Source organism: Phascolarctos cinereus, unplaced genomic scaffold (genome assembly GCF_003287225.1).
Source record: "Phascolarctos cinereus isolate Bilbo 61053 unplaced genomic scaffold, phaCin_HiC Scaffold_5;HRSCAF=322, whole genome shotgun sequence".
Lineage (NCBI taxonomy): Eukaryota > Metazoa > Chordata > Mammalia > Diprotodontia > Phascolarctidae > Phascolarctos > Phascolarctos cinereus.
The window spans coordinates 382864627-382890792 of NW_027555958.1; the positions used below are offsets into that span (position 1 = coordinate 382864627).

General features: G+C 35.7%; 1 protein-coding gene across 4 annotated transcripts in view; it reads right to left on the reverse strand.

The window, feature by feature from the left end:
* CAMSAP2 (calmodulin regulated spectrin associated protein family member 2) overlaps positions 1-26166 on the reverse strand; it is a 152723-nt gene that overhangs the window by 39446 nt on the left and 87111 nt on the right. For 2 of the 4 annotated variants that reach the window (XM_021002982.2, XM_021002980.2), the window contains exons 5-7: positions 15260-15292; positions 10349-10490; positions 8553-8692 (exon numbers count right to left, since the gene is read on the reverse strand). In XM_021002982.2, coding sequence (XP_020858641.1) covers positions 8553-8692; positions 10349-10490; positions 15260-15292 — 315 coding nt within the window. The remainder of the gene's footprint in view (positions 1-8552; positions 8693-10348; positions 10491-15259; positions 15293-26166) is intronic. The other 2 variants (XM_021002984.2, XM_021002983.2) reach the window with 1 other exon arrangement.

The following is a 26166-nucleotide window of genomic DNA, read 5'->3' on the forward strand; positions in this document are numbered from 1 at the left end:
AAGACAGTGGGCAGAGAGAGTAAAGAAGGCCTAGGACAGACCCTTGGGACAGATCCATAATTAGTGGGTATGATGGGGATGAATAAGCAAATGAAACTGAGAAGAAGCAATCAGGTCACAAAAGAACTAAGAGAGAAATGTTACAAAAATCCAGAGAAGAGAGAGCATCAGGAAGGAGAAGGTGGTCTATGGTAGTGGTGTCAAACAGATGCATGCCTGCAGGTAGTATATTGATTCAGAAAACCACAAATTAGTACTGGCTATGTTGTATTATATTTTTATTTATTTTATTAAACATTTCCAAATTGCACCTTAATCTGGTTTGGCTGCCAGTTCAACAACTCTGGCCTATGGTATCAAATATTTCTGAAAATGAGATGGTTGAGGGATAAGAACAGGACAAGACACAGAAAAGATAAAGAACTGACTCTGATGATTCCCTACACAAGTCTAACACATAAAAGCAAATGCCAAAGCACAGAGGCCAAAGAGCCCATAAACCACTTTAACATTTCATTTCCTTGTCAAGTACAGAGACATGGCAATCAAAGAAAATGCCAATTAGCATATAAATCCATTTGCAAGATGCAACACAGGAGGATGGTCAAAGATTACAATCAGTATTATCGCTCTATCTTCTTACCAGCTGCCTTCTATCTGAAGCATCCAAACCTTACCTTGAGGACTTAACTCTTTCATCTCCCCAATTCTCAGGCTAGTGCCAGGCCCTCTGGTCTGACTCAAGATTGCTTCTCAAGCTCCATTATTTAAGACCCACTCCAGCTATGCTTTATTTTACTCCCCAGCTATCTTCTTATCAGCTGTCTGGGCCTTTCCTATGTTATCCTCTACCTTAGCTTTTCAGTTTCAGAACAAATAATCAATCAATACTTAAATTACTTCTGAAAAGGATGTTTCGGTCTACTCCTTTATGGTTCTATTCATTATCCCAATAACATTCAAAACAAAACACCATTCTGTGATCAACACTTCTCTACGTGTGTGTTCTCCTCCCATTAAACTATAAATCCCTGCAGGGCAAGGACTACATTGGTTTTTTACTAGTATCCCCTGTGCTGGCACATGTGATTTCCATTCATTCATAAACAAATGTTTTTTCCATTCATTCATAAACAAAAAACAAACAACAACAAAAAAACCAAAACAAAAACAAGGAGTAGTACAAAGGAAAACAGAATGCAGAATGATTAGCCTGAGTTCCAATTAAGCTGTATCATTAGAAGAGCATTATGGAGCAGATACACTAGCATATCTGGATGACCTAGCTATAATGGAACCACCACATTTGGTCTTGGACCCAAGTTCCTTGATGTGCTATATGATAAAGCAGAAAGAACATTTAAGAAAATAAATGAGGGAAGAACAGCTGGGTCAGATCAAAAGAAATCCCCTAATGGAAGAAAACTGGTTTCTAAAGCACTGAGGGATTAACCTGCCTCCAAAGTATTCAGTCTTATTATACATTAACAACCTTCCTACTCTCCATGGTTTAACAAACCTGACCTTTTGACCAGTCCTCCCACACAGCACTCCATTCCAGCTTTTTTGCACGAGACATCCACCCCACAAAAAGTGCCTCTCCCCTCACCTTTGCCCCACAGAATTCCTTAAGGTCCTACAAGACCTTCCTCTGGTCAAGCATTACCTCTCAAAAGAAGATTTTCCTGATCCTTCCAACTGCCAGTATGCTCCCCATCCTACATTACTTTGCATTTCATTCTGCATATATTCATATGTGTATATGTTATTTCCTCCAAAGAAATGTAAGTTCCTTGAGGACAGCTGTTTCATTCTCATCTCTGTAACCTCAATGTCTGCATCCAGTACCTGGCATAGAGCAGGTAGTTATTAAATATTGTCTGATTAATTGATCAATTGATTAATTTTTTTTTCTATTTTCCTTTCTTTCTTTTCTTTTTGGGGGAGGGGGTGAGACAATTGGAGTTAAGTGACTTGCCCAGAGCCACACAGCTAGTAAGTGTTGTGTGTCTGAGGCCAAATTTGAACTCAGGTCCTCCTGAATCCAGGGTCAGTGCTCTATTCACTTCACCACCTAGCTGCCCCTAATTGATTAATTTTTAAGATATCTGAAAGAAAGGAAGTCAACAAGTTACTGGGAAAAAAAACCCCCACAGATTGTATTTTTATCTAAAAAAGGTAATCAATAGGTTATAAGGAAAAAGTTACTCATTTCTTTCTCACTTCTATAAAATCTTTATGAGAATGATTTCCACAGGTTATTGAGGATGTTCTTAATGGAAATGTAAGAGTGGAAAAAGTAGATTTCCCAAACAATTTTTTTTTAAATTGAAAAACATAAATATTTGGTATGGCCCTGTGGTTGCATTGGCATAGGGAATTCTCAGTGAGGAAACTTCCTCTGCCTATGCAGGCTGGCAACTCACTTCACAATTCACAGCTTTAAAAAGTTAGCTGAGTCAGAGTCACTAAATGAAGCAGATGCTTTGATTCAGTGATAACAATAATAGACATATACCTCTAAAAAAATGAAAAGGACCCACATGTACAAACATATTTAGAGTAGCTCCTTTCATAATATAAAAATAAAATGGAAAAAGAGGGAATACCCATCTATTGGGGAATGGCTAAACAAAGTATGGTAAATTAATGTCATGGAATATGACTGTGCCATGAGAAATGAGAAGACCTCTATGAACTGACAAAGTGAAGTAAGCAAAAACAGACTGCTTTATATAGTGAAACATTATAAAGAAAAACAATTCTGAAAGACTTTAGAAGTCAAATTAATGTGATGACAAGTTTTGATTCCAAAGGACCAAAGATGAAGCATGCTACGCATTCTCCTGTATTTTATGAATATCAGTCTGACACTTATACACAGAATGGAACTGATGGGGTGCTTTGGTGCTTGTGTTTGGGTGCTTGTGCTTGTACCCCAATTTCTCCTTAGCCTCAGAAACACTGTCTCTGACAACCACTCCCTAGCCCAAGGACACTGTGCCTAGCAGTTATTCATGCATGGGCCTCAGCACAACCCGTATCTCTCTCCTTGGTACAGCTACACAGAGCTGGGCTGCTCAGGCCCCAGCCCTCAGATCATGTCTCTGGAAGTCTTCCAATTCCTTAGTAGTTCCTCTCTTGTAAGAAAGCTTTCCCTTGTTGCAGAACATTCTCTCATCAAGACAGAGGGAGAGGGTGCCTTGCCCAGTCCAAGGAGATTTGCCCTTGGCCAGCCCAAGGACTCTTCCTCCTGCCAGACTCCAAAGATCCATACCTCTGTCATCTCCCTCCCTGTCTGGTATACTCCCTGTACTTTCCCATCCATAGCTCCCAAAGACACCTGCACCTTTGGATTACCTCATCAGTGTCCCGGCATTTCTTTCCCATGCTCTTTTCCATATAAACCCTAGCTGCATTCTCAGTCTCTCGCAGGATCCTTTAAGAATCCTTGTCCACTGAAAAGCGTAATAATAAATCTTTGCCACCTTGAATTAAAGAATGCTTGAGTCTGTGAATTCATTCCAGACAACCCGTCCTGTTCTCCAGTCTTTGAGGGGTCACAACCTCTCAACCTCTTACATCGCAACAGAATGACTCCTCACTCCTCCAGACAACAGGCAAGCTTCTTGTCGTCCTAGTACATCAACATCTTAATTCCTATACTGACACCTTCACTTCTATTTCTGCTATACACAAGGATGGCTATATCCTTGATTACCCCTGATATTCATATCTGTTTTGTCTCTATAACTGAGCACCCTAAAATTCATATCTCTAACCACAAACTACTCTCCTCACTGCCTCACTCCTCCTAAACCTATTCTGCATTCTCACTAGCTAACTGGTGAAGAGTATTGAGGGAAAAAAAATATCTGTCTAAATTTTTTCCAGCCAAAAAGTAAACTTCTAGAAAGTCAAGAAGCAGACTTTCTAAATTGGCAACCAACAATGTTTTTGTGACCAAGCATATGTTTGGCAGGAAAAGCCATACATTAACAGGAACAATGATTCAGTTTTGAGAACGTATCCTATAGGTTCTGCTACCTATTATAGATATAGCATCAACTAAGTCCAAGTGAATAAAAGAATAAGAGTAGTCCTAAGAGAACAACAAAGGATCGTTGGGGCACTGGTGCCGGGCTAACATAACAGACAGGATATCTGGGCGCGGTCACTATTATGATACATGAACAAGAAGCTATTGATTCTGGAAATGTAGGCAGAAGGTAAACGAGGTATAAAAAGAGGCCCAATGCATAATCTAGTAATCAGCTCTGGAATATTCTAGAATTAGCTGGGTTTTAAGTCTCTACTTTTTGTCCACTCATATTCTACATATCTATACATTTGATCTCAATCAAACAAGCACTGAATACTTCATTTTTGTTACTTCTATCTGCTCAATTAAGGGTTTTTCTGCAAATGATGTAAAAACATGCTTGACCAAACAAAAGCAGCAACAGCTTAGTCAGAATTTGCCTTTCCAAGCACAAGTGTATTCTATGTTTATGCAGCTAAATACAGACAGGTTAAATAATGCTCAGTTCACTTCATGATAAAAATCTCATAATTCAGTGAATGTCTACATCAAACTCAAAATTCAAATAAACTAATGAAAAATCAAGTGCCATTTTTAAAAATAAAAAAATTCCAAACAAGTTTGAATATTTATATTTATGTTTCAACTTGCCTTCAAGTTCAAATAAAATTGTAATCACAACTCGGCTAAAAAATACATTTTTTTTTTCAGGGAAAAAGACCTAAATGTACGTAACTATTTATTAGCAGCTTTCTGTGGTGGCAAAGAATTGGAAATTGAAGGGATGCTCATCAACTGGGGAATGGCTGAAAAAGTTGTGGTATATGAATGTAATGGAATACTACTGTGCTATAAGAAATGATGAACAGATGGACTTCAGAAAAACCTGGAAAGACTTACATGAACTGATGCTCAGTGAAGTGAGCAGAACCAGGAGAACATTGTACACAGAAACAGTAACACTGTGCGATGATCAATTACGATCGACTTAGCTCTTCTCAGAAATACAATGATCGAAGACAATTTCAAAAGACTCATGACGGAAAATGCTATCCACATCCAGAGAAGGAACTATGGACTCTGAATGCAGACTGAAGCATATTATTTTGACTTTTTATTTGTTTTTTTGTCTTTTGTGGCTTTCCCCCTTTTTTCTGCATATTCTTTCACAACATGAGTAATGTGGAAATATGTTTCCATGTTTGCACGTATATAACTTATATCAGATTGTTTGCCATCTTTGGAAGGGAGAAAAATGTGGAACTCAAAATCTTATAAAAATGAATGTTGAAGGCTATCTTTACATATAATTAGAAAAAAATATTATTTATAAAATACCTTTTCATTAATTTTAATACTATCATATCTAATACTGTACTAGAAATGTTCGCTACAGCAATAAGAGAAGAAATCAAGAAATTAAAGGAATTAGAATACACAATGAGGAAAGAAAACTATCACTCTTTGCAGATGATATGATGGCATACTTAGAAAATCCTAGAGAATAAACTAAAAAACTACTTTATTAACAACTTTAACATAGTTGAAGGATACAAAATAAACCCACATCAGCATTTCTATATTACCAACAAAGTCCAGCAGCAAGGGATAGAAAGAGAAATTCCATTTAAAATAACTGTAGACAATCTAAAATACTTAGGAATCTACCTGCCAAGACAAACCCAGATACTATATCAACACAACTATAAAACACTTTTCACACAAATGAAGTCAAATCTAAAAAACTGGAAAAATATTAATTGCTCATGGGCAGCCCAAGCCAATATAATAAAAATGACAATTCTACCTAAATTAACCTATTTATTCAGTGCCATACCAATCAAATTATTTTTTTTCTTTTTCTTTCTTTTTTTTGGTGAGGCAGTGGGGTAAAGTGACTTGCCCAGGGTCACACAGCTAGTAGGTATCCAGTATCTGAGGCCATATTTGAACTCAGATCTTCCTGAATCCAGGTCCAGTGCTCTACCCACTGCACCATCCAGCTGCCCTTCCAACCAAACTGTTAAAAACTATTTTACAGAGCTAGAAGAAATAATAACAAAATTCATCCGGAAGAACAAAAGCTCACGGAAATGAAATCAATGAAATCAATCAATGAAAAAAATGTGACAGAAGGTGGTCTAGCCATACAAGATTTCAAACTGTATTATAAAATGGTAATTATCAAAACAATCTAGTATTGGCTAAGAAACAGAGTGGTGTATTAGTGGAACAGATTAGATACAAATTACGTTACAGTAAATGACCACAGTAATCTAATATATGACAAACCCAAAGATCCAAGCTTTTGGAACAAAAACTCACTATTTGACAAAAACTGCTGTGAAAACTAAAAACAGTATGGCAGAAACTAGGTATAGACCGACATCTCACACAGTATACCAAGACAAGGTCAAAATGGATACATGATTTACACATAAAGAATGAGTGTAGAATAGTTTATATCTGTCAGATTTATGGATAAGGGAAGAATTTAGGACCAAAAAAGATATAGAGAGCAGTACAAAATGTAAAATAGCTAATTTTGATTACATAAAACTAAAAGTTTTTGCACAGACAAAACCAATGCAACCAACATTATAAGGAAAGCAGTAAATAGGGAAAACTTTATGCAACAAGTATCTCTGATAAAGGCCTCATTTCTTAAATATGTAGAGAATTGAGTTAAATTTATAAAAACACAAGTCATTCCCCAACTAATAAATGGTCAAAGGATATGAACAGGAAGTTTTCTGACAAAGAAATCAAAGCTATCTAAAGGCATATGAAAAAATGCTCTAAATCACTACTGATCAGGGAAATGCAAATTAAAGCAATACCACCTCACACATATCAGAGTGGCTAAAGACAAAAAAAGGAAAATTATAGATGCTGGAGAGGATGTGGGAAAACTGGGATACTAATGTGCTCGCTGTTCGCTAGAGTTGTGAACTGATCCAACCATTCTGGAGAGCAATTTGGAACTATGCCCAAAGGGCTATAAAACTGATCCAGCAATACTACTACTAGATCTATATCCCAAAGACACCCAAAAAAAGGAAAAGGACCTATTTGTACAAAACTATTTATAGCAGCTCTTTTTTGTGGTGGCTAAGAATCAGAAATTGAAGGAATGTCCATCAGTTGGGGAATGGCTAAACAAGCTGTGGCATATGATTGTAATGGAGTATTATTGTCCTGTGAGAAATCACAAGCAGGATGATTTCAGAAAAACCTGGAAAGTCTTACATGAACTGATGTATAGTGAAATGAACAGAACCAGGAGAATGTTGTATGCAGTAACAGCGATGTTATTTGATGAAGAACTGTGAATGATTTAACTATTCTCAGCAATACAATAATCCAAGACAATCCCAAAGGACTAATGATGAAGCATAATATCTGCCTCCAGAGAAATAACTGATATTGATTAATTACAGACTGAAGTATGTTAATTTTCACTTTCTTTCATTTTTTTTCTTTTAAGTCTATTTGTACAAAATAACTAATATGGAAATGTTTTACATTATTATTGCACATGTATGAACTATATATGATTGCTTACTGTTTCAGGGAGGGAGGAAGGAATTGAATTTGGTACTCAAAACTTTAAATAAAAATGTTTTAAAAATTGGAGAAAAAAATAAAAAGAAGAACATTTCCAAGAAAAAAAATTTAATAGCATGAAATATAGTTTTATAAATTAACAGTGAAATGATATAATTTAAGTATAGGAAATAACTAATTTATAAAACCATAAAAACATGACATTGCTACCAGGCTTTATTTATACTGAAATCCTTTAGATTATTATCAACAATGAATATAAAACTTTAAGACCTGTGCTCTGTTCTGGGTTCCTTACAGCCTTGTATCCTCAAACAAATCATTCTATATAAGTCTTCATCTATAAAATGTAGTTAATTGCCATTTGCTCTTCTTCCCTCATAGGGATTTTATGAAGATGAAACGAGATAATGTATGTAAAAAAAGCTTTGCAAATTACATAAGACTACACAAATGTAAGGATATCACCATACTTATTAGAAATAAGTAAAAAACTTAAGTATCCCATCTGAACAAAACTTTTAAAACATTAACATTCTGAATTTTAGTGGGTTATTTTTTTTTAACTTGGAAGGTGACACACTTTAAATTATTCAAAACAATACTAAATTATTTAAAATAGTTTTATAATATAATTTCCCACAAATATTTATTTTGTCCTCACATATAAAATAATGCTTTTTACTGCAGCCTTATCCCAAGGATTCTCTGTAAATCATCTAAATGTATAAAAGACTACGTGTAAAGCTAGCAGAAACAAAATAACTGTAAAAAAATAAAGACAGAATCCTACAAACAGACATTCTAACAGTATAGTCAATATGCTTCATAAAACTTTGGAAACCACAGTCATTTATCCAACTAGTTTCCCTTCTATTCAGTGAATTTTAACCAATATGAAGCTTTCAAAATCACACTGAGAAATATAAATAGTTTGGTTTACCTTTATGGATGATGCAGCATAAAGCATATCTTCAAGGGTAAAATGGCAGCACTGGTTCAAATACTCTTGGCAAAATTCTTGGATCAGTTGTAGATTATACAGGCTGTCAGCCAATGACATAGTCTCTTTCAAACAAATATCTTGGAAAAGAAAAAGGAAGAAATGCTAGTGCCGATCTGATGATAAAAAGTTTTAAAATTATAACTAATAACTCTTAATAACTCAAGGAGTTCTCATTATGGCACGGAAGTGATCCTAGGATCTCAAAGGCCGTGACAGAAAAGCTCAAGATCTGGCAGGCTCTACAGCAATGAAAAAGCTTTGGGGCATGGTCCAGCAAAGGATTATTATGTGTGATTTCCAGAGGCTAGCCTGGTTTAGTAAGGACAGCATCATCACAAGCAGGTTGGTTACTCAGTGATGAAATCTTTGGCCATGACAACATATAAAACAAAACAAAAATAATTCAAAATAGTCTTGAGTATTAGGGCCCCTTCTATTTTGCAGCAACAGCAACAGAGTGGTAGAAAAAGGACCAGGAGATACAAAGAATTACACATCTTTTAGATTATCTATAAACATCTACTTGTATAGTTATAAGTATATACTTATATAGTTGATCTATAAACATCAACTTAGCTGCTTGTGTTTTCAATATGAGGTCACCGTTTAGTGAATGAACAGATGTATTACTAGAACAACTAGAATACTGGAATAACTGACATGTATTAGTCTTGATACTCTAGTTACAAGTGGAGCTGGAAGACTAAAGGAAGTTAAGGCTAAAAGAAAGGGTGAATTCACATGTTCTTGGAGAGACAAATAAAGAAGACTTTTATCATATCAAAAGACAACAAGATACTTCTGGGACACTCTGCCATCTTGCACTGTGGTGGCTTATAAGCATGTGCAAAAAGACAACCATGAAGATCAACCATCTGACCCATAAACAAGCATTATTAATAGCCAGACACTGAACTTTGGGGATATAAAGAAAAAAATTAAACAGTTGCTGCATTCAAATAGCATTATACCAGAACAAACAATATGTATATGTATAAGAACATACAAAACAAAAGGTAATTTTGAGGAGGAGGCACTAGCACAAGGCAGGGTAGGAATCAGGAAAGGCCTAACAGAGAGGAGAGCATCAGTGCTAAGCAATGAAGGAAATTAGGGTTTCTAGAATGAAGAAGTGACAAGAGAATGCATTCTAGTCATGGGGGACAGCCTATATAAAGACAAAAGAGATGGGAGATGGAGTGCTTGTCACTGACAACAGGCAAGCTAGCTTGCCTGGCTCTAGAGTGAATGAAGAAAAATAAAGTATTATAACGTTGGAAAGGTAGACTGGATCTAAGTTGTGAAGGGCTTTAAACGATAAACAGAGGAGTTTCTATGTGACTCTAGAGGTAACGGGGAGGCCACTGGAAGTTACTCAGAAGGGGAGTAACATGAACAGAGTTACGCTTCAGGAAAACCACTTTGGCAGCTGCATGGGGAATGCGCTGGGGAGGGAGAAATTTGAGGTAGGGAGACCACTTAAGAGGCTACTACAATAGTAAAAACTCTTTTCTTCATTAGTAACAATGGAGCTCACGTTTATACTAACATCACGCTCCCATGAGAAACGGTACTGAAGAAAACAAAAATACATCTAAAAATGTTGTTTTTCAATTGTCTTAGAGGCAGATTTAAATATAAGTATCCATTAAAAATATGAACCTTCATTACTTACAAAGTACATTAATATTTGTCAGAATCTTTATACAGAATTATTTGGTGCAGAAACTTACCCTCTAGTCTGACAATATCAGGACAGTAGAAATGGATCAGAGCAGCTAAAGCACAACCATCTGTACCGTCCTTCAAGAGATTCTCTACTAATGGAATGCAAGGAAGCTGCTTAAGCAGTGTTGGCTCTTTCCTATAACGAGCCTATCATGTAAAAGGAAAAAAAAATTAAAACAAGGAATATACTAAGTGACATATGGAAAAAAAACACATAATACTATTAGATAACTAATACTTCATTAGCAAAATATACATCCAGAATAATTAAAACTAATATTCATTTTGTTACATGATCGTTATCAGATTAATACCATCCATCTTTTTGTTTTATAATTAACACTCTATTTTATCAAATTAAATATGTAAAACAGCACCAAAGTCCAGAGAATAATTATTTAAATATTGGTATATGATCCTGCAACTTATATAACTTACCATTCAGTTTAGACCTTAAGAAAGCTCCCATACAGTGTGTCCCCAAAGTCTTAGTAATCTATTAACATTTAAAGATGCATTATTAATAACTAATGTTGGGCAGCTCTTCAAGGGCAGCTAGGTGGCACAATGGATAGAGCTCCAAGCCTAGAGTCTGGAACTCAGGAAGACTGGAGAATAAATCCAGTGTTAGACACTTACTAGCTATGAGACCTTAGGCAAGACACTTAACCCCATTTGCCTTGATTTCTTTATCTATAAAATGAACTGGAGAAGGAAATAGTAAACCACTCCAGTAACTTTGCTAAGAAAACCCCAAAAGGGGTCACAAAGAGTCAGACACAACTAAAACAACTGAACAGCAACAAGACTTTTGGGACATACTGCATAATTTAGTTTTAATAGTGTACAATAACTACTGAAAAGTTTATACCTTGATAATGCAAAAACACCAATAAAGTTTTGGACAACAATATGCATACAGTCTATCAGTGCTATCCCACTGTAGATAATATTGAATTTTCTTTCTCTTTGTAACAAAGTTGTTGGTTCTGTATAAGAAAGGCATTAGAAATAGAGTGACAAGATTTTCTTAGAGGAAAAAATAAAAGTATGCATTTCTATTTCCAAATGATTATTTAACCCCAGGAAAAATTCTTGAAAAAATACAAAACAAAACCACAGGAGCACAGAATGAGGAAGAGACATTGGATTAGAGGGTCATCTAGTCCAGTGAATTTTACAAATAAAGAAAATGAGACCCAGAAAAGTTAAATGATTTTACCCAAGGTTTCACGAGTAGTAAATTACAGTTAGGATTCAAAACTAGGCCCTCTGATTCAAAATCCAGCGGTCGAACTATATGACACACTGCCTCAAACCAAAGCAGAATTCTGTCCCTGAAGTAATGAGATAAAAGGCAACTAAATTTTAAAATGGAAAAATGAGGTAGATTTCTTTATATTGAGGATCACTTAGTTGTAGATGAAATCAATGGCTATTTTCTTATTTCTATAACCACTTTAAAAAAAAATGAAAGTAATATTCTCTAAAGACTTCGTGGTATAGCTAGGTTCAAGTAGTAAAAGGGACAGACTTTTTTTAACCTTATTTTTAAAGGAGTGAGATTAGTTTCTCAAAACAGAGAATTAATAATTCTGAGTATTTAGTTCTAAGGCGTAATTGATAGGCTTGAAGACTGAAATACATAGATTCATAGAAATTTGGCAACAAGACATTTAGAAAAACAGTTGAAGCCTCTTATTTTTACAGGTAAGAATATTTACATACATTTTTATTTTTATTTGCCCTAACCCCACTGCAATACCAACAGCTTTCAAGGGTATAGAATACTCAAAAGCTGGAAATGTCTGTATCTATATTTAATTAGATTTTTTCTATTGGAACCAAATTTTCCATTTCTACCTAAGTTGGTAATTCAGAGTTCAACTTTATAATTAACAAGATAATGAAAATAATTGGAAATGAAAATAAGACTGGAGAAAATAAAATTTCACTGACAGGGAACATATTGGTCTTTTGTTAGTTTTGATTTAAGTTTGGCAATGGCTCAGAGAAACATCTAATAAAAAGTGGACTATTTTATTATTGACATTTCTCTAATACTTAAATGAGGCATTTTGAAAGCATTTACACAGGAATATGTACAAATTAGGCAATCTTCTCATTTTTCAAATTACTCTTCCCTAATAACCACAGAAAACGAAACTTAAAGCAAGAGATAACCAAAAGTACTATAAATGCCAATACCAATATTAATAGAATAACTAAGGACTACTATTTCAGCTATATTAGGGCTTAAAACACCTTTATAAAAACATAATCATTTGTAACATTACTTCAATAGGAAAATGCATTCCACTACTCCATGAGATTACAATAGTTTGGAAGTACAAATATTCTCTGCCCAGTAAATGCGCAGAAAGAATGAAACATAATATATCATACTTTTCTCTCTCTGGGGGTATGAAGGCCCCGTGCAGGGGCCTTTCAAATGTACAAGGTATCCATTAGTTGTAGAACACCTATATTCATAAAATAATGTTTGCATAATGGTTTTTTTTTTAAATTTCTATACATCTCTACTTTTTCCTTAGAAAATTCTCTTCTTCCTATTTTTATAAGTGCTATTTTTTATAGCACTTTCTGAACCCTGAGTAATTCTAGTCCCAGATCCCACTGTACAAGGAAAATAAAGATAGATTTAAAAGCCTTCAACTATTACCTCTGTAGCAAGAAATTTTGTCTGACCCTGAAAAGGGACTCATTTCTGACAAGGAACTGCACAGTACCATTTAGTAAATCCAATTCATCACTTTTCAAATGAGACCAAGGAAAACTACTTAATGGAGCGCTCATAAGTACAATAGGCTCTAGCTAACAGGTTTGGTTTACAGAAGAGAATGGGGTCCAGTCCTAGGTTTGTCATGATTGAGTTCAGAGGATTCTGTGAGTTTTGACCTGATTCAGGTCTGTTTCTGGGAAATCCAGGGAGACAGAGACCCAAGACCAAAACTGCCCAGAGCTATCCCAAGCAGAACCAAGGCTACTTTGATCTAGATCCATATCAATCATTCAAGAAGCATTTATTAAGTCTTTACTATGTGCCAAAGACTGACCTAAGTCCCAGAGATACAAAGACAAAAGTGAAAGTGAAAAGTGCCTGCAAGGAACTCAGCACTAGTATCTACCTAATATTGGAGACATTTGTAAAAAATGGCAAAAGAAAGTGTCTTTGAGAGTTACAAGAATAGCAAATTGTTCTCTAGGATGAAGGATATTTTGCTAATCCCTCTCTATTGTATTATTTCCTGTCAAGTGACAGTTCTATATAGTTGACACATAAACAGTTTTCTGTTTGGAACAATAACTGTATGTAGTGTACTGTTAGAAAATCAACACATTGAGCAGTATATATTTATTCATTTTCTTGAAGATTCTGTCCTAGAAAAAATATCAGCCATTTAACAAGGGCAAAATAATTCTAGTTCCTGAGTTATTTATATGTGTCCCTAAAAGTTCACTTGTGATCATAAGCCAGATTTTTGGACCATCTAGCCATTTCACATTTAAAGAGTAAATACATTTTCAATCTCATTCCACTTAAAAATAATTTCCTGTTTTCTAAACATACCTAAAAATTTGGTCCTAAAAAGGAGGCCCCATAGCTCTTTTTCTAAAACACACAGAAAACCATTTCTATTTCTAACAACAAAACTGAACAAAGCATCCTTATACTAAAATGGAAGATACATGGGGTAATCCAAAAGTCTTAGACTATAGTTTTAAGTTTTAATAACTTCAGAAATATAAATGCTACAAACTTATAAAATAGCATTTATGAGTTTAATTATTTTATTAAAGATTCTTTAAATTATTTCATAACTTATTCAGTTTCAAAAATTTTAATATTAAATTTAAAATGCTAATTTTAATAAGCTGGGGCACCCTGTTATGCATTGCACGTGCAACATTTTCCAGATAACACTTTCTAAGACCCAGACAGGTGGATCAGTAGAGGAGGTTCTCTTGCTTGGTCACTAGAGTCAACTGTTTTGTCTTTTAGGCTTTTTCTTGTATGGCCATGTCAAAACTGTCTTTTTTTTTTTTTAATCAAAACTTCATTCTTTGGATGATCTTAGCACTAGGTTTACTAATGCAATACTTTCAGTCACTGAGCAACAGCTGAAAGTTCAAAAATCAACTAGAGCAATGTATGGCACAAGATAGCAATTACACTGAATTTTAATAAGAAATATAAATGTCATTAAAATTTTAAATAATTAACCTTTCAAGTATTTTTTGGGTAAGTTTGTAGCATTTATACTTTTGAAGTTATTAAAGCTCAAAATTGCACTAACACTTCTGGGACATCCCATATAGTATACTTGTATTTATTTAATTTCAAAAGGTTAACCTTATAGGTCAAACTGAAATTTAACACTGTGTATATGTCAAACGTAACAGTAATGGATAAAAACACTCAATGAAAAATACAATTCATCTTCTTTCCTAATAAAATACAAATAAAATTATTTTTATGAAAAAGATGATTTTTATAATCTAAGACATATTCTGCCCAACTAGACGGCTGTTATCTGTCAAATTAGAATTTGTCTAAAATTTTTTCATTGTGATCTCTGTGCACCATCATTACTGAGCTTGTTACAAATAAAGGAGAATCTACAACCAAAATCCTTTTTTACATATACTATGATGGGCTGGGATTATTTCTATTTCAGATTAACTAAAGGATATTTACTTTGAATATATCTCTAAATCAACCTTTCACATTTTAATTTTCCCCCATCTTACCCTAAAATAACTAGATAATTCTAAAGTATTTCTTTGGTCTGGCAGAATTACATGAAATGAATTACAACAGCATGACATGGTACAAAGCCATTCTAAAATGAAGCTAAAATGAAGACCAAAGTGAAGCAGTTGGGCAAACTTACAGGAACCAGTTTCCAAAACCATTTGGAAGGAGACTTCAGAGGAGGCAGCAGAAAAAAAAAGAGAAAGTAAAAAGGCAAAGGGAAAATTTATCAGAATTTATTTTTAAGTAGCGACTTTTCTTCAACTTTCTAACAACATGAATGGCAAGTACATAGTATCCATAAAATATGAATAAATGTTTATTTGAAGAGTAATATAGTTACTTAAAATACAGCATCCACTGTGATAAAGATTTTTAAACATTCTCCTATTAATCTGGAAACACCAGGATATCCATGTTATTCTGCTGGTAGGAAATTTCAACTCTGAGTTTTGGCATCATAATATTCAATTACAAACGAAATCCGAAAAATAGGCAGTTAAACCATACCACCAAATCAAGTGCAGCGCAAAGTAAATTTGAAATTACTACAACCAAAAAGGCAAAACTGAGTACTACTTTAAATGATTCTTTGTAAATAAAATTCAGTAAGGTGAGTTTCTTCTCAAAGAGAAAGCCAGTAATATATCTGTAACAGTGAACAGCAATAAACATAAGAAGTCATGAGTAAGTAGTAATGGAGTACGATGAAAGCTTCTTTTGCTACTCATAAAATTTGCCCCAAATGACCCAGACAGGCAGATCAGTAAAAGAGGTTCTCTTGCTTGATCACCACACCTGATCGGACTTTTTCTTGTAGGGTCAGGTCAAATTTAATGACCATTAACGGGTTATTTCAGTCACTCTGAAAACATGCAGTCATACAAAGCAAGCAACTGTACTCAGTGAAGAGATTTGAATATTTATGCATTCATTCAACAAGTATATCAAGCACCTACTATGTGCAGGGTACTGTGTTAGGTCCTTGAGGTACAGAGACAAAACAGTTCCCTGTCCTCAAGGATCTTATATTCTACTGGGGGGGGGGGGGGGAGAGAAGGAACAACTACTTATTTCTACTAAAAAAAGTACTCCCTTAGGGTGATGGTAGGCTATACTAGAATCAGACTTTTACTGAAAGTCAAATTCCATACCTCCCAAGGGAGGCCCATGATATTTTTACTTAGTTATTATGAAATTTTTCCTTTGTAAAAATATGCCTTCTTTGTAATTTCCATCAATGTCTTTTAGTTAAACCATCTAGAGACACACAGAACAAGTTTAATCCTCATCCACATGACAGTTCTTCAAACACAGTGGAAGGAAGAGGGACAGAGGGAAGGAAAAGGACAAAGAGAGGTAGGAAGAGAGGGAAGAAGAAAAGGAAGGAAATCAAAGCAAAAAATTGGTGATTTTTTAAGCCAGAGCTAGAAGGGATTTCAAAATATCATCCAGTTTAACCTCACTGTTAAAGCTAAGACTAAGAGGGCAAACATGATATTCTTCCCCCATTCAAAAGAGCAAATTACAAAGAAACTGACTATTTATTTATTTATTTAAATGAATCTTTGATTATATTTTTTAGTCAAGACAAAATGTTATACACAGGAAAAGCTACTTGTATATATGATATAATAATAAACTACTAATGTATTTTCAATACCAGCTTCAACTAGCTTAAGTCTTAGCAAAACAGAATTAAAATCAATATTCAACTTTACACCACTGGCTCCATATAACCTCCCGAATCAAATTTTAAAATGCTGTTTGGCATTCAAAGCCTTTAAAAACTTAGGCCCCTCCTACCATTCTAGTCTTCTTACACATTACTCCCTGACATATAATATACTCTTCAATATAGTGACACTAATCTCTTTGGCAGTTCTATGAACAAGATACTCCATTTCCCTGCTCTGGGCATTTTCTCTGACTGTCCCCCAAGCCTGGAATGTTCTGCCTCTTCCACATGAGTACCGACCTCCCTGGCTTCCTTAAGTCCCAACTAATAACCCACTTTCTACAGAAAGCCTTCCCCAACCTCTCTTCAATTCAGTGCCTTCCCTCTGTTATTTCCTATTTATCCTGTATATAATTTGCTTTGTATATATTTCTTTGTTCCCCCTTTAGATTGTAAGTTCCCTGAAGCCAGAGACTGTCTTTTGCCTTTTTTTGTATCCCTAGAGCTCAGCATAATACTTGGCATATAGTAGGCACTTAATATTTATTGATTTATTTAAGTATCTATACTAGTAGCACCATATGCATAACACTAGAAATACTGAGATTATAGCTACTTTCACAGCCTTTCCTTTCATCATTACCCTCATCCATTATACTGTTTTCTTTAGAATTCCCTCAATGCTATCACATTCTCAGTGTAGCACTCAACTTAAAATTCATCTAGATTCCCTTTTGTACCTCCCTAAATCTAAGTTCACCCATTTCATGTCTCCCTATATCTAATACTAATATTTTTCCATTTAGCCAGATCCCCACCACTCCATATGCCTTCCTTAAAGGTGTCAACAAAATATCCCCAACAAAGTGGCTTACATAAGAAATTACCCCAGGGTCATTTGGAAGGAAGCCACATTCACAAAGTAATACAATAGATGTATATCTAAATACCTAATATCATCTAAAAGCTCATAATATTCAAGCTGGCCAAACCTTTAACTGTAACTCATTGGATTTCTACTAGGGAAATTCTATTCTCTTGGCATCAGCACCCTTTCAGGACAAAAGACTCTCTCTAAGCCCTGTCTCCCCATGCTCAAATATGAAAGAGGTAACCTATTCAACACTGGAGTGAGTGAGCATTGGAGCAGAGTAGCCCCAATTTAGAATTAGATGATGCTTCATTTTTTTATAACCAGGCAGGCACCAGGACTACCTTGAGGTAGAGTTCCTACTCTGACCACCAGACAGGACTGGAATCACAGAATTTAAAAGATGTTAAATTAGAAGGGACCTCAGTAGACATCTAATCCAACCCATAGCTGAATTCCCAAGAAGACATAACAGGTAAATGGTCATTCAGGCTCTGCCTGAAAACCTTCAAAGAGGGGAAACATATCACAACTGGAAGTTTTTCCTGATATCAAGTCGAAATCTGTCAACTTCTCAAATCCATAAAGACATCTGATCACTTCTCCCTTCCTCTCACATTTTTTTTCTCCTCCCTAGGTTAAACAGCCCCAATTCCTTCAATTAATCTTGGTGTGGTTTCATCTCAAAGGCCCCTTATCATCCTGGTTAGGCTGCTTTGGATATAATCTAAGTTGTCAATATCCTTGCTAAAATGTGATACCCACGAATAAATATAAGAGAACACATACGGTCTGACCACGGCCTTTTTCTCAGTGCTTGTTCTCCTGATGTCTCTGCAGCATTTGACACTGATTAACTTTTTTGGGAGGGTTCGGGCTGGGAAGGAATTGGGATTAAGTGACTTGCCCAGGGTCACAAGCTAGTAAGTGTCTGAGGCCATTTGAACTCGCTCCTCCTGATTCCAGGGCAGGTACTCTATGCACACTGTACCACCAGCTGCCCCTGATCAGCTTTTTCTTAAAAGTTTCCTCTGCCCTGGCTTCTGTGAGACTGTACTCTTCTAGTTCTGACTATTCTTTCTGTCTCCACTGGCTATTCTTCCTTATGCTAGGTGCCTCTATTGGTTAGACCTGGACTTGGATTCAGGAAGACCTGAGTTTTAATCCTACCTTACACACTTATTTGCTGTGTAATGCTAGGAAAATAATTACATCTCTCAAATCTCGTCCAGCACTTAACCAGAGAGTCTGGAACATGGTAAGTGCTAAATACAATAAATGTTTACTGACTGACTTAGTCTCTACTTCCAAATCTAAGAACTAGACATAACAACAGTACTTATCTCACAGGTTTGTTGTATATGGGTAAAATAACTTGCAAGCCTTAAACTGCTATAAAAATGTTAACTATTACTATTAACATTGTTATTAATGATGATGATGATGATGTTCTCCCAGGATATATCCAGAGTCACCTTCTCATTTCTTTATCTACATAAATAGTTTCAGCAATTTCACACAGAATTAAAGAAACTGGAAAGGTGCCAGTGCCTAGCACGACATATATCACATAAAAGGTGCTTAATAAAGGTTTAGTGATTGGTCAGCATACGCCCAATCCTAAACAGGACCTGTCCCTCTGAAACATCCAAGACAAATAGAAATGTAGCAGCCCCTTACAGACCTCTGGTAAGAGGGAACCCATTAATTCCCAAGATAATTTCATTACAATTTTTAATAGCAACAATTGTTAGGGCATCTTTCCTTACATGGAGGCATCTGCTATAGTTTCAGCTATCACTTCTATGAAGATGACTCCCAAATATTAATCTCCAGCCGTGATCTTTCAGTCCTGGATTTCCAGCTGGAAATAAGAGTCAAAGGAAGGAGAGAAGAATAGCAGTAGTTGGCGATTCCTTGCTTAAAAGTATTAAAGCAGCTATTTTTCAACCTGAGAACAATAGACATCTGTTGTCTTTGGGGTCAGCTAATAAAGCTCTAACAGACAACTTCAGAAAGCTTATCAAAATGGAAGACCACTACCCACTTCTGGGATTCATACGGGCAAAAGTGACAGTGAACAAGTACTAAAAAAGTACTGCCAAAGACTACAAAGTATCAGGCAATAAACTGGCTTGGTATGGAAGATATAATTTATTTAAAGGCTGCATTTTTGTTTTTTGTTTTTTAGTTAGGCAATCAGGGTTAAGTGACTTGCCCAGGGTCACACAGCTAGTGTCAAGTGTCTGAGGCCACATCTGAACTCAGGTCCTCCTGACCCCAAAGCCAGAGCTCTATCTGCTGTACCACCTAGCTGCCCCTAGAGACTTCGTTTTAAGGAAAATGCAATTAGAACTAAATAATTATCTATTATCCAAAAGTAGTAGCCTCATTTGATTTCTACCCCTGCAAAAGTCCTAAGACTGTTCTCTTTACAATGTAGCCAATGTCACAATAGAAAAGCACTCTACATTTATAAGCAAAACATAGCAAAAAATGAAGTTATCAAATAAGCATCCAACAAACAGGTTAATGAATACTGTCAATTTAAGAGAATAAAAGAACTCATACTTAGGTCTTCTTTCTAAGTATTCCCTTCTGCTCTTGCTAAGCCAGTCTACTCACTGCTCCTCAAACATGCCTTCTACTTTTCTTATTGACTGGCCAACAATGAAGTCCTAGACCAAGCCCCACTGTTTGGGCCCTGATGGCTCAAAGTGTATTTGTTTTGGCCAGAAACCCCAAGGGTCTTCCCCTCCCAGACTGCTTTTTTTTTTTTTTTTGGACTAGGTAAAAGAGGCCATTCTCTGCCTCATTTCTTACATAGCCTTAATTGCTGAAGGGACACTGCCTCAGTCAAACTGAGACCTGGGAAAGACCTCAGCTTAAAAAAAGGCCATGGTCTCCCACTGCATCCAGGGCCACCTCCAATCAGCCTGATCTGTGTCTTGTCACTGGACCCAGATGGCTCTGGAGGAGAAAGTAAGGCCAGTGACTTTGCACAGCCCTCCTTCACTTAAATCTAATTCACTTGCAAAGTCATGGCATCCCCTTCCTGATGTCATGGTCCTCTTCAAGAATGAAGGACAAACAGTCTACTCATTGCTCTTCAATCATGCCTTCTACTTTTTCTGCCTCATAGTATTTGTATTGAGAGACTTAAAAGGTCATTAATCCAATCCATGCTTGAACCGCTACAACATAACCTACACATGTAGTCATTCAACCTCTCTCTTAAAAGCCTTTTAGGAGAGGGAACCCACCATCTCCTAAGGAAGAACGTTTCACTTCTGGACAGCTCCAATTCTTACTAAGTTTTTCCTTATAGCAAATCTAATTTTGCTTCTTTACAACTTCTAACCAATGCTCTTAATTCTATGCCACAGGACCAACCAAAACAAGTTGAGGCAGCTGGGCAGTACACTGAGTTCAAGTCTGGAGTCAGAAAGACCCTAGTTCCAATCTGGACACTTACTAGCTATGCGACTCCGATTAAGGCTCTTAACCTCTGTCTCAGTTTCCTCATTTGTAAAATAGAGATGATGATAGCACTTCCCTCCCAGGGTTGCTGTGAGGATCAAAAGAGATAATATATGTAAAAGGCTTAGTATAAGGCCTGGCACATAGTAGGTGCTTAGTAAGTGCTTGTTTTCTTCCTTCTTTCTTTTAAATAGTACTCCTTCAAAAAAACTGGAAACAATTACTACGTCCATCCCCTATCTTCTCTTCTCCAGGCTAAATATCTCCAATTCCTTCAACTAATCCCTAATACGGCACAATCTTGAGGCCCTTCACTCTTCAGTTGCCCACTCCCCATTTTCTCATACCATTCTTACTAACTTCCTTGCTCTTCACTGTCACTTCATTGCTGCCACCATTCAGCAAACCTCTCCTCCTTTGAACTTCAGGAGATCAAAATTTACCACTCAACTTAGATTATGGTGACTGTAGTCTATTAACCCTCACCAAGGTCATTTTATCTCCTTTCTCAAGGAATTCAGTACTTGGTTTACTGTCTTTCTCTCCTCTTCATTGTCTGACCTTATACTTGGAGATTTAAAGATACACTTTAAAAAAATGTGTTATGAATCAAATATCAACAAAACCGAACATTTTCATGTACAAGAAAAAAGCAGAAAAGGAGGATGGCATAGCAACATATATGTCGATACTCCTTTAACATCTTAACATTTCAGGTTCATTACTCTCTTCAAATTGTCGGATCTAAACTCCACCTCAGCCACACACAGGGAAAGTCAGATTGTAGATTTTGCCATCATCCACAAACGTCCCACTACGTTGACATTCCTCTTTCTGATCATAACAGATCCCTATGCCTTACTGCTCTCCTAAATCTAGTCTTAGTCCTCTCATTGTGACCTCCAATCCCTCCACCCCTATTATGTTCTCAAGGCATTAAGTCCACACTACTTTACTTTTCCCCCTTGCTGATGCATTATCCTTAACATACAGCCTAATGATGAGTATACCCCAAGTCTCTATACTGGGCTATCTTCTATTCTCTCTCTATACTCTCTTCACTTGGTGCCCTCATCAGCTCCCATGGGTTTAACCAAGAAGATGACTTTCAGATCTAACAATCAAGCCCAGCATTATTTCTGAGTTCTAATCCTATATCTATTAGATATTCCAAAAATAGATGTCTTTTCCACCTCAAACCCAACACATTTCAATCCTCTGCCAAATTTCTGTATCACTGTCAAAAAATACGACAATCTTCCCAATATAACAACATCTGTGTCATACTTGACTCTCATACTTCTTTTAAGTCTACATATTTGTTATCTCCCAGTGCAGTAATATCACTTTACATTCATGTGCCACAATTTGTTTAGCTATTCCTCCCTTTTCTCCTCTCACAGTGCCACCACAGCACTACAAGAACTTATCACTTACTTCACACTTGGACTACTGCAGTAGCCTGCTGGCTGTTTTCCCTGCCTCAAGTCTCTCTCCACTCCAGTCCATCTTCTATTCAGATACTAAAGGGATCTTTCTAAAGTGCAAGTCAGTCTCTAGTTCATAAGCATCTACTCTGTTGCCAAATTCTTTGCTAACATAAAAAAATATATAAATATTTTGGGGCATTTTTTGTCATGTTGACCTCCCTGGGCCCAGGAATGACATCTCAACCCTCAGGACCATTTTGTAGATGAGGCACACAGACTTTAAGTAACTTGCCCAGGTTCACATAGCTAGCAAGCATAAAACCCAGGTCCTCGAGACTTCAAGTACTCTGCCTTATCTGCTGTACAATGCTGCCTCTATAACTCTATTTATTTATGAAATTACAATTAAATTCTTATTTTATTGAGTTATTTAATAATCACAATATTTTTATTTCTTTGCTACTGTTATCGTGTCTCACTTATTTTTAATTTTGGTAATATTTCAATAAAAACATTTTTTAATTAACAATTCCTCATCTTCACATCCTCTCCCCCACTCCCTGAAAAAAAGAAAAAGAAACCCTTGCAATAAATATGCATAGTTAAGCAAAACAAATTTCCATGTTAGTCATGACCAAAACTGTATTTCAGGTTTTCGAAGAAAAATATGTCCATAAAGAGTATAGTCTTGTCTCTGTCTGAATCTCCTAAAATATACTTAAGTATTAAGCAATGAGGTTAATCCATTTAGCCCAAGTCATTAAACTCCAAAGTCCTTCTTCCCACTTAAACTATTAGAGTAGCCAATAAATAGCATAACTGATTATATTTCCCCCTTTTTCCTTTCTCTGTTTATGTTAATGAGTAGCAAAAATTACCAAATAGCTGACAACAAGAGAAAGGCAAAATAACAAAAGATATTACATAATCCAGTAAGTGAATAATGAGCTACTGAAATAGAATTTATAAATTTAAAACTTTAAAGTTATATAAAATTATTTAAGTTCTAATTATAATGTACAGAACATTTAAAATATTAATGTTTAAAGTTATATAAAATTATTTAAGTTCTAATTATAATGTACAGAACATTTAAAATATTAATGTTTTAAAAGTGTTTAAAAATTATAGAAATGTTTGAGTACATAACTAAAACATTTTCCAAGTGTCTTCCAAGAGTCTGCTAAAGAAGAGTTTTTAAATTGTGTTCATATTGTTCCTGGGTTTGTCTTGGCAGACTCCCAAATACTTTACATTGTCTACAATTATTTTAAATGGAATTTCTCTATCTCTTGCTGCTGGACTTTGTTGATAATACACAGAAATGCTGGTAATTTATGTGGATTTATTTTATATTCTGCAACTCTGCTAAAATTAGTAATTATTTCAACTAGTTTTTAAGTTGGTTCTCTAGGATTCTCTAAGCATGCCATCACATCATCTGCAAACAGTGATAGTTTTGTTTCCTCACTGACTATTCTAATTCCTTCTATTTCTTTTTCTTCTTATGGCTATAGGTAACATTTCTAGTACAATATTGGATAATAGTGCTGATAATGGGCTGATTTTACTGGAAGGCTTCCAGCTTATCCCCACTTCAGATGATGCTTGCTGATGGTTTTAGATAGATACTACTTATCATTTTAAGAAAAGCTCCATTTATTTCTATATTCTCTAGTGTTTTTTTTTTATAGGAATAGGTGTTGTATTTTGTCAAAGGCTTTTTTCCTCATCTGTTGAGATAATCTTAAGATTTCTGTTGGTTTTGTTATTGATATGGTCAATTATGCTGATAGTTTTCATTATACTGAACCAGTCCTGCATTCCTGATTATAAATACCACCTGTTAGGGACAGCTGGGTGGTACGACAGAGCCCCGGCCTTGGAGTCAGCAGGACCTGAGTTCAAATCCAGCCTCAGACACATGATACTTACTAGCTGTGTGACCCTGGGCAAGCCACTTAACCCTGCCTCATCAAAAAAAAAAAAAGGCAATAAATAAATAAATACCATCTGTTGTTCATACTGTATGATCCTTGTGATATATTGCTGTAATTTCTTTGCTAGTATTTTATTTAAAATTTTTGTATTAATATTCATTAGGAAAATTGGTCTATAATCTTATTTATCTGTTTTGGCTCTTGCTGGTTTAAGTTTTAGCACCATATTTGTGTCATAAAAGGAATTTAGTAGGACTTTAGTAGGACTCCTCTTTCGCTTATTTTTCTAAATAGTTTATATAGTATTGGGATTAATTGTTCTTTAAATGTTTGGTAGAATTCACTTGTGAATCCATCAGGTCCTAGGGATTTTTCCTTAGGGAGTTCATTGATGGCTTGTTCAATTTCTTTTTCTAAGATGGGGTTATTTAAGTATTCTATTTTGTTGTCTGTTAATCTGGGCAATTTATATTTTTGTAAACATTCATCCATTTTGCTTAGATTGTCAAACTGACTGGCACATAATTGGGCAAATAGGAAAATAGCTCCTAATAATTTTTAATTTTTTCTTCATTAGTGGTGAATTCACCCTTTTCATGTTTGATACTGTTAATTTGGTTTTCTTCTTTCCTTTTTAATCAAATTAACCAATGGTTTACCTGTTTTATTGTTTATTTTTTCATAAAACCAACTTCTAGTGTTATTTGTTATTAGTTCAATGGTTTTCTTTCAATTTTATTAATCTCATTTTTGATTTTCAATGTGGTTTTTAAATGGGGATTTTTTAGTTGCATGCCCAATTCATTGATCTGCTCTTTCTCATTAATGTCAGCATTTAGAGGTGTTTTTTGAGGATGTTATTTTTTTTTGTGGGGTGCAAAAGGAGCTCCAAACCCAAAAGTCCCAAACCCAAAGCTTTTTCCAAGCTTGAGATGACCTTGCAGATGGAAAAAGTAATTGAGCAAAGAGCTGGTACTTACAGCATAGAGCTCAGAAAGGAGCAGCCTAAGGTTTCACCCTTGGACATTTGGCCACTTTCTCCAGGTGTTTGTAGGTCTAGGCAAAAATCATTATAGTTCTGAGTGGAAATGCTTTATGAAGGCACTGATGATCAGCAGACTCCCATAGCCCTTTCCTTGGAGCTCAAGGTATAGACTTTCCTTTATCAGACTGCTCAAACAAGATGAACTCATTTCCATGGAAGTCAGTCTGTGGCAGTGAGGCAAAAGGCTGGTAGCCAGTCAGCTAACAGACATGCTCTCAATCTTGAGGCAACTGCCATTGATACTAGCTATCAGCCAGTGTCCCAAGTAGTGATTTTTTTGATAATTCCTACTGGGGGCATCTGTATCAAGCATCAGCAATACATACTTCTAATTGATAAATATTTTAAGGAAAGATCTTCCATGTCCCCTGTATGACTCTAAACACTGGACTATAAGCCAGAGTGTGGTTATCCATGTTTACCTGAGAATTTAACCAGTTCTCAGGAGATGTGCTCTGGGAACCTGGCCAGTTCATCAGAACACAATCAAGTTAATTAATATTCTAAGATGTTTTGCTTGCTCCAGGAACTTGGCCAATTCCTGGACCAAGTAAAAACATCTACTAGAATCATGGGCACCTCTGGCAGGGGGCCTTCTTTGT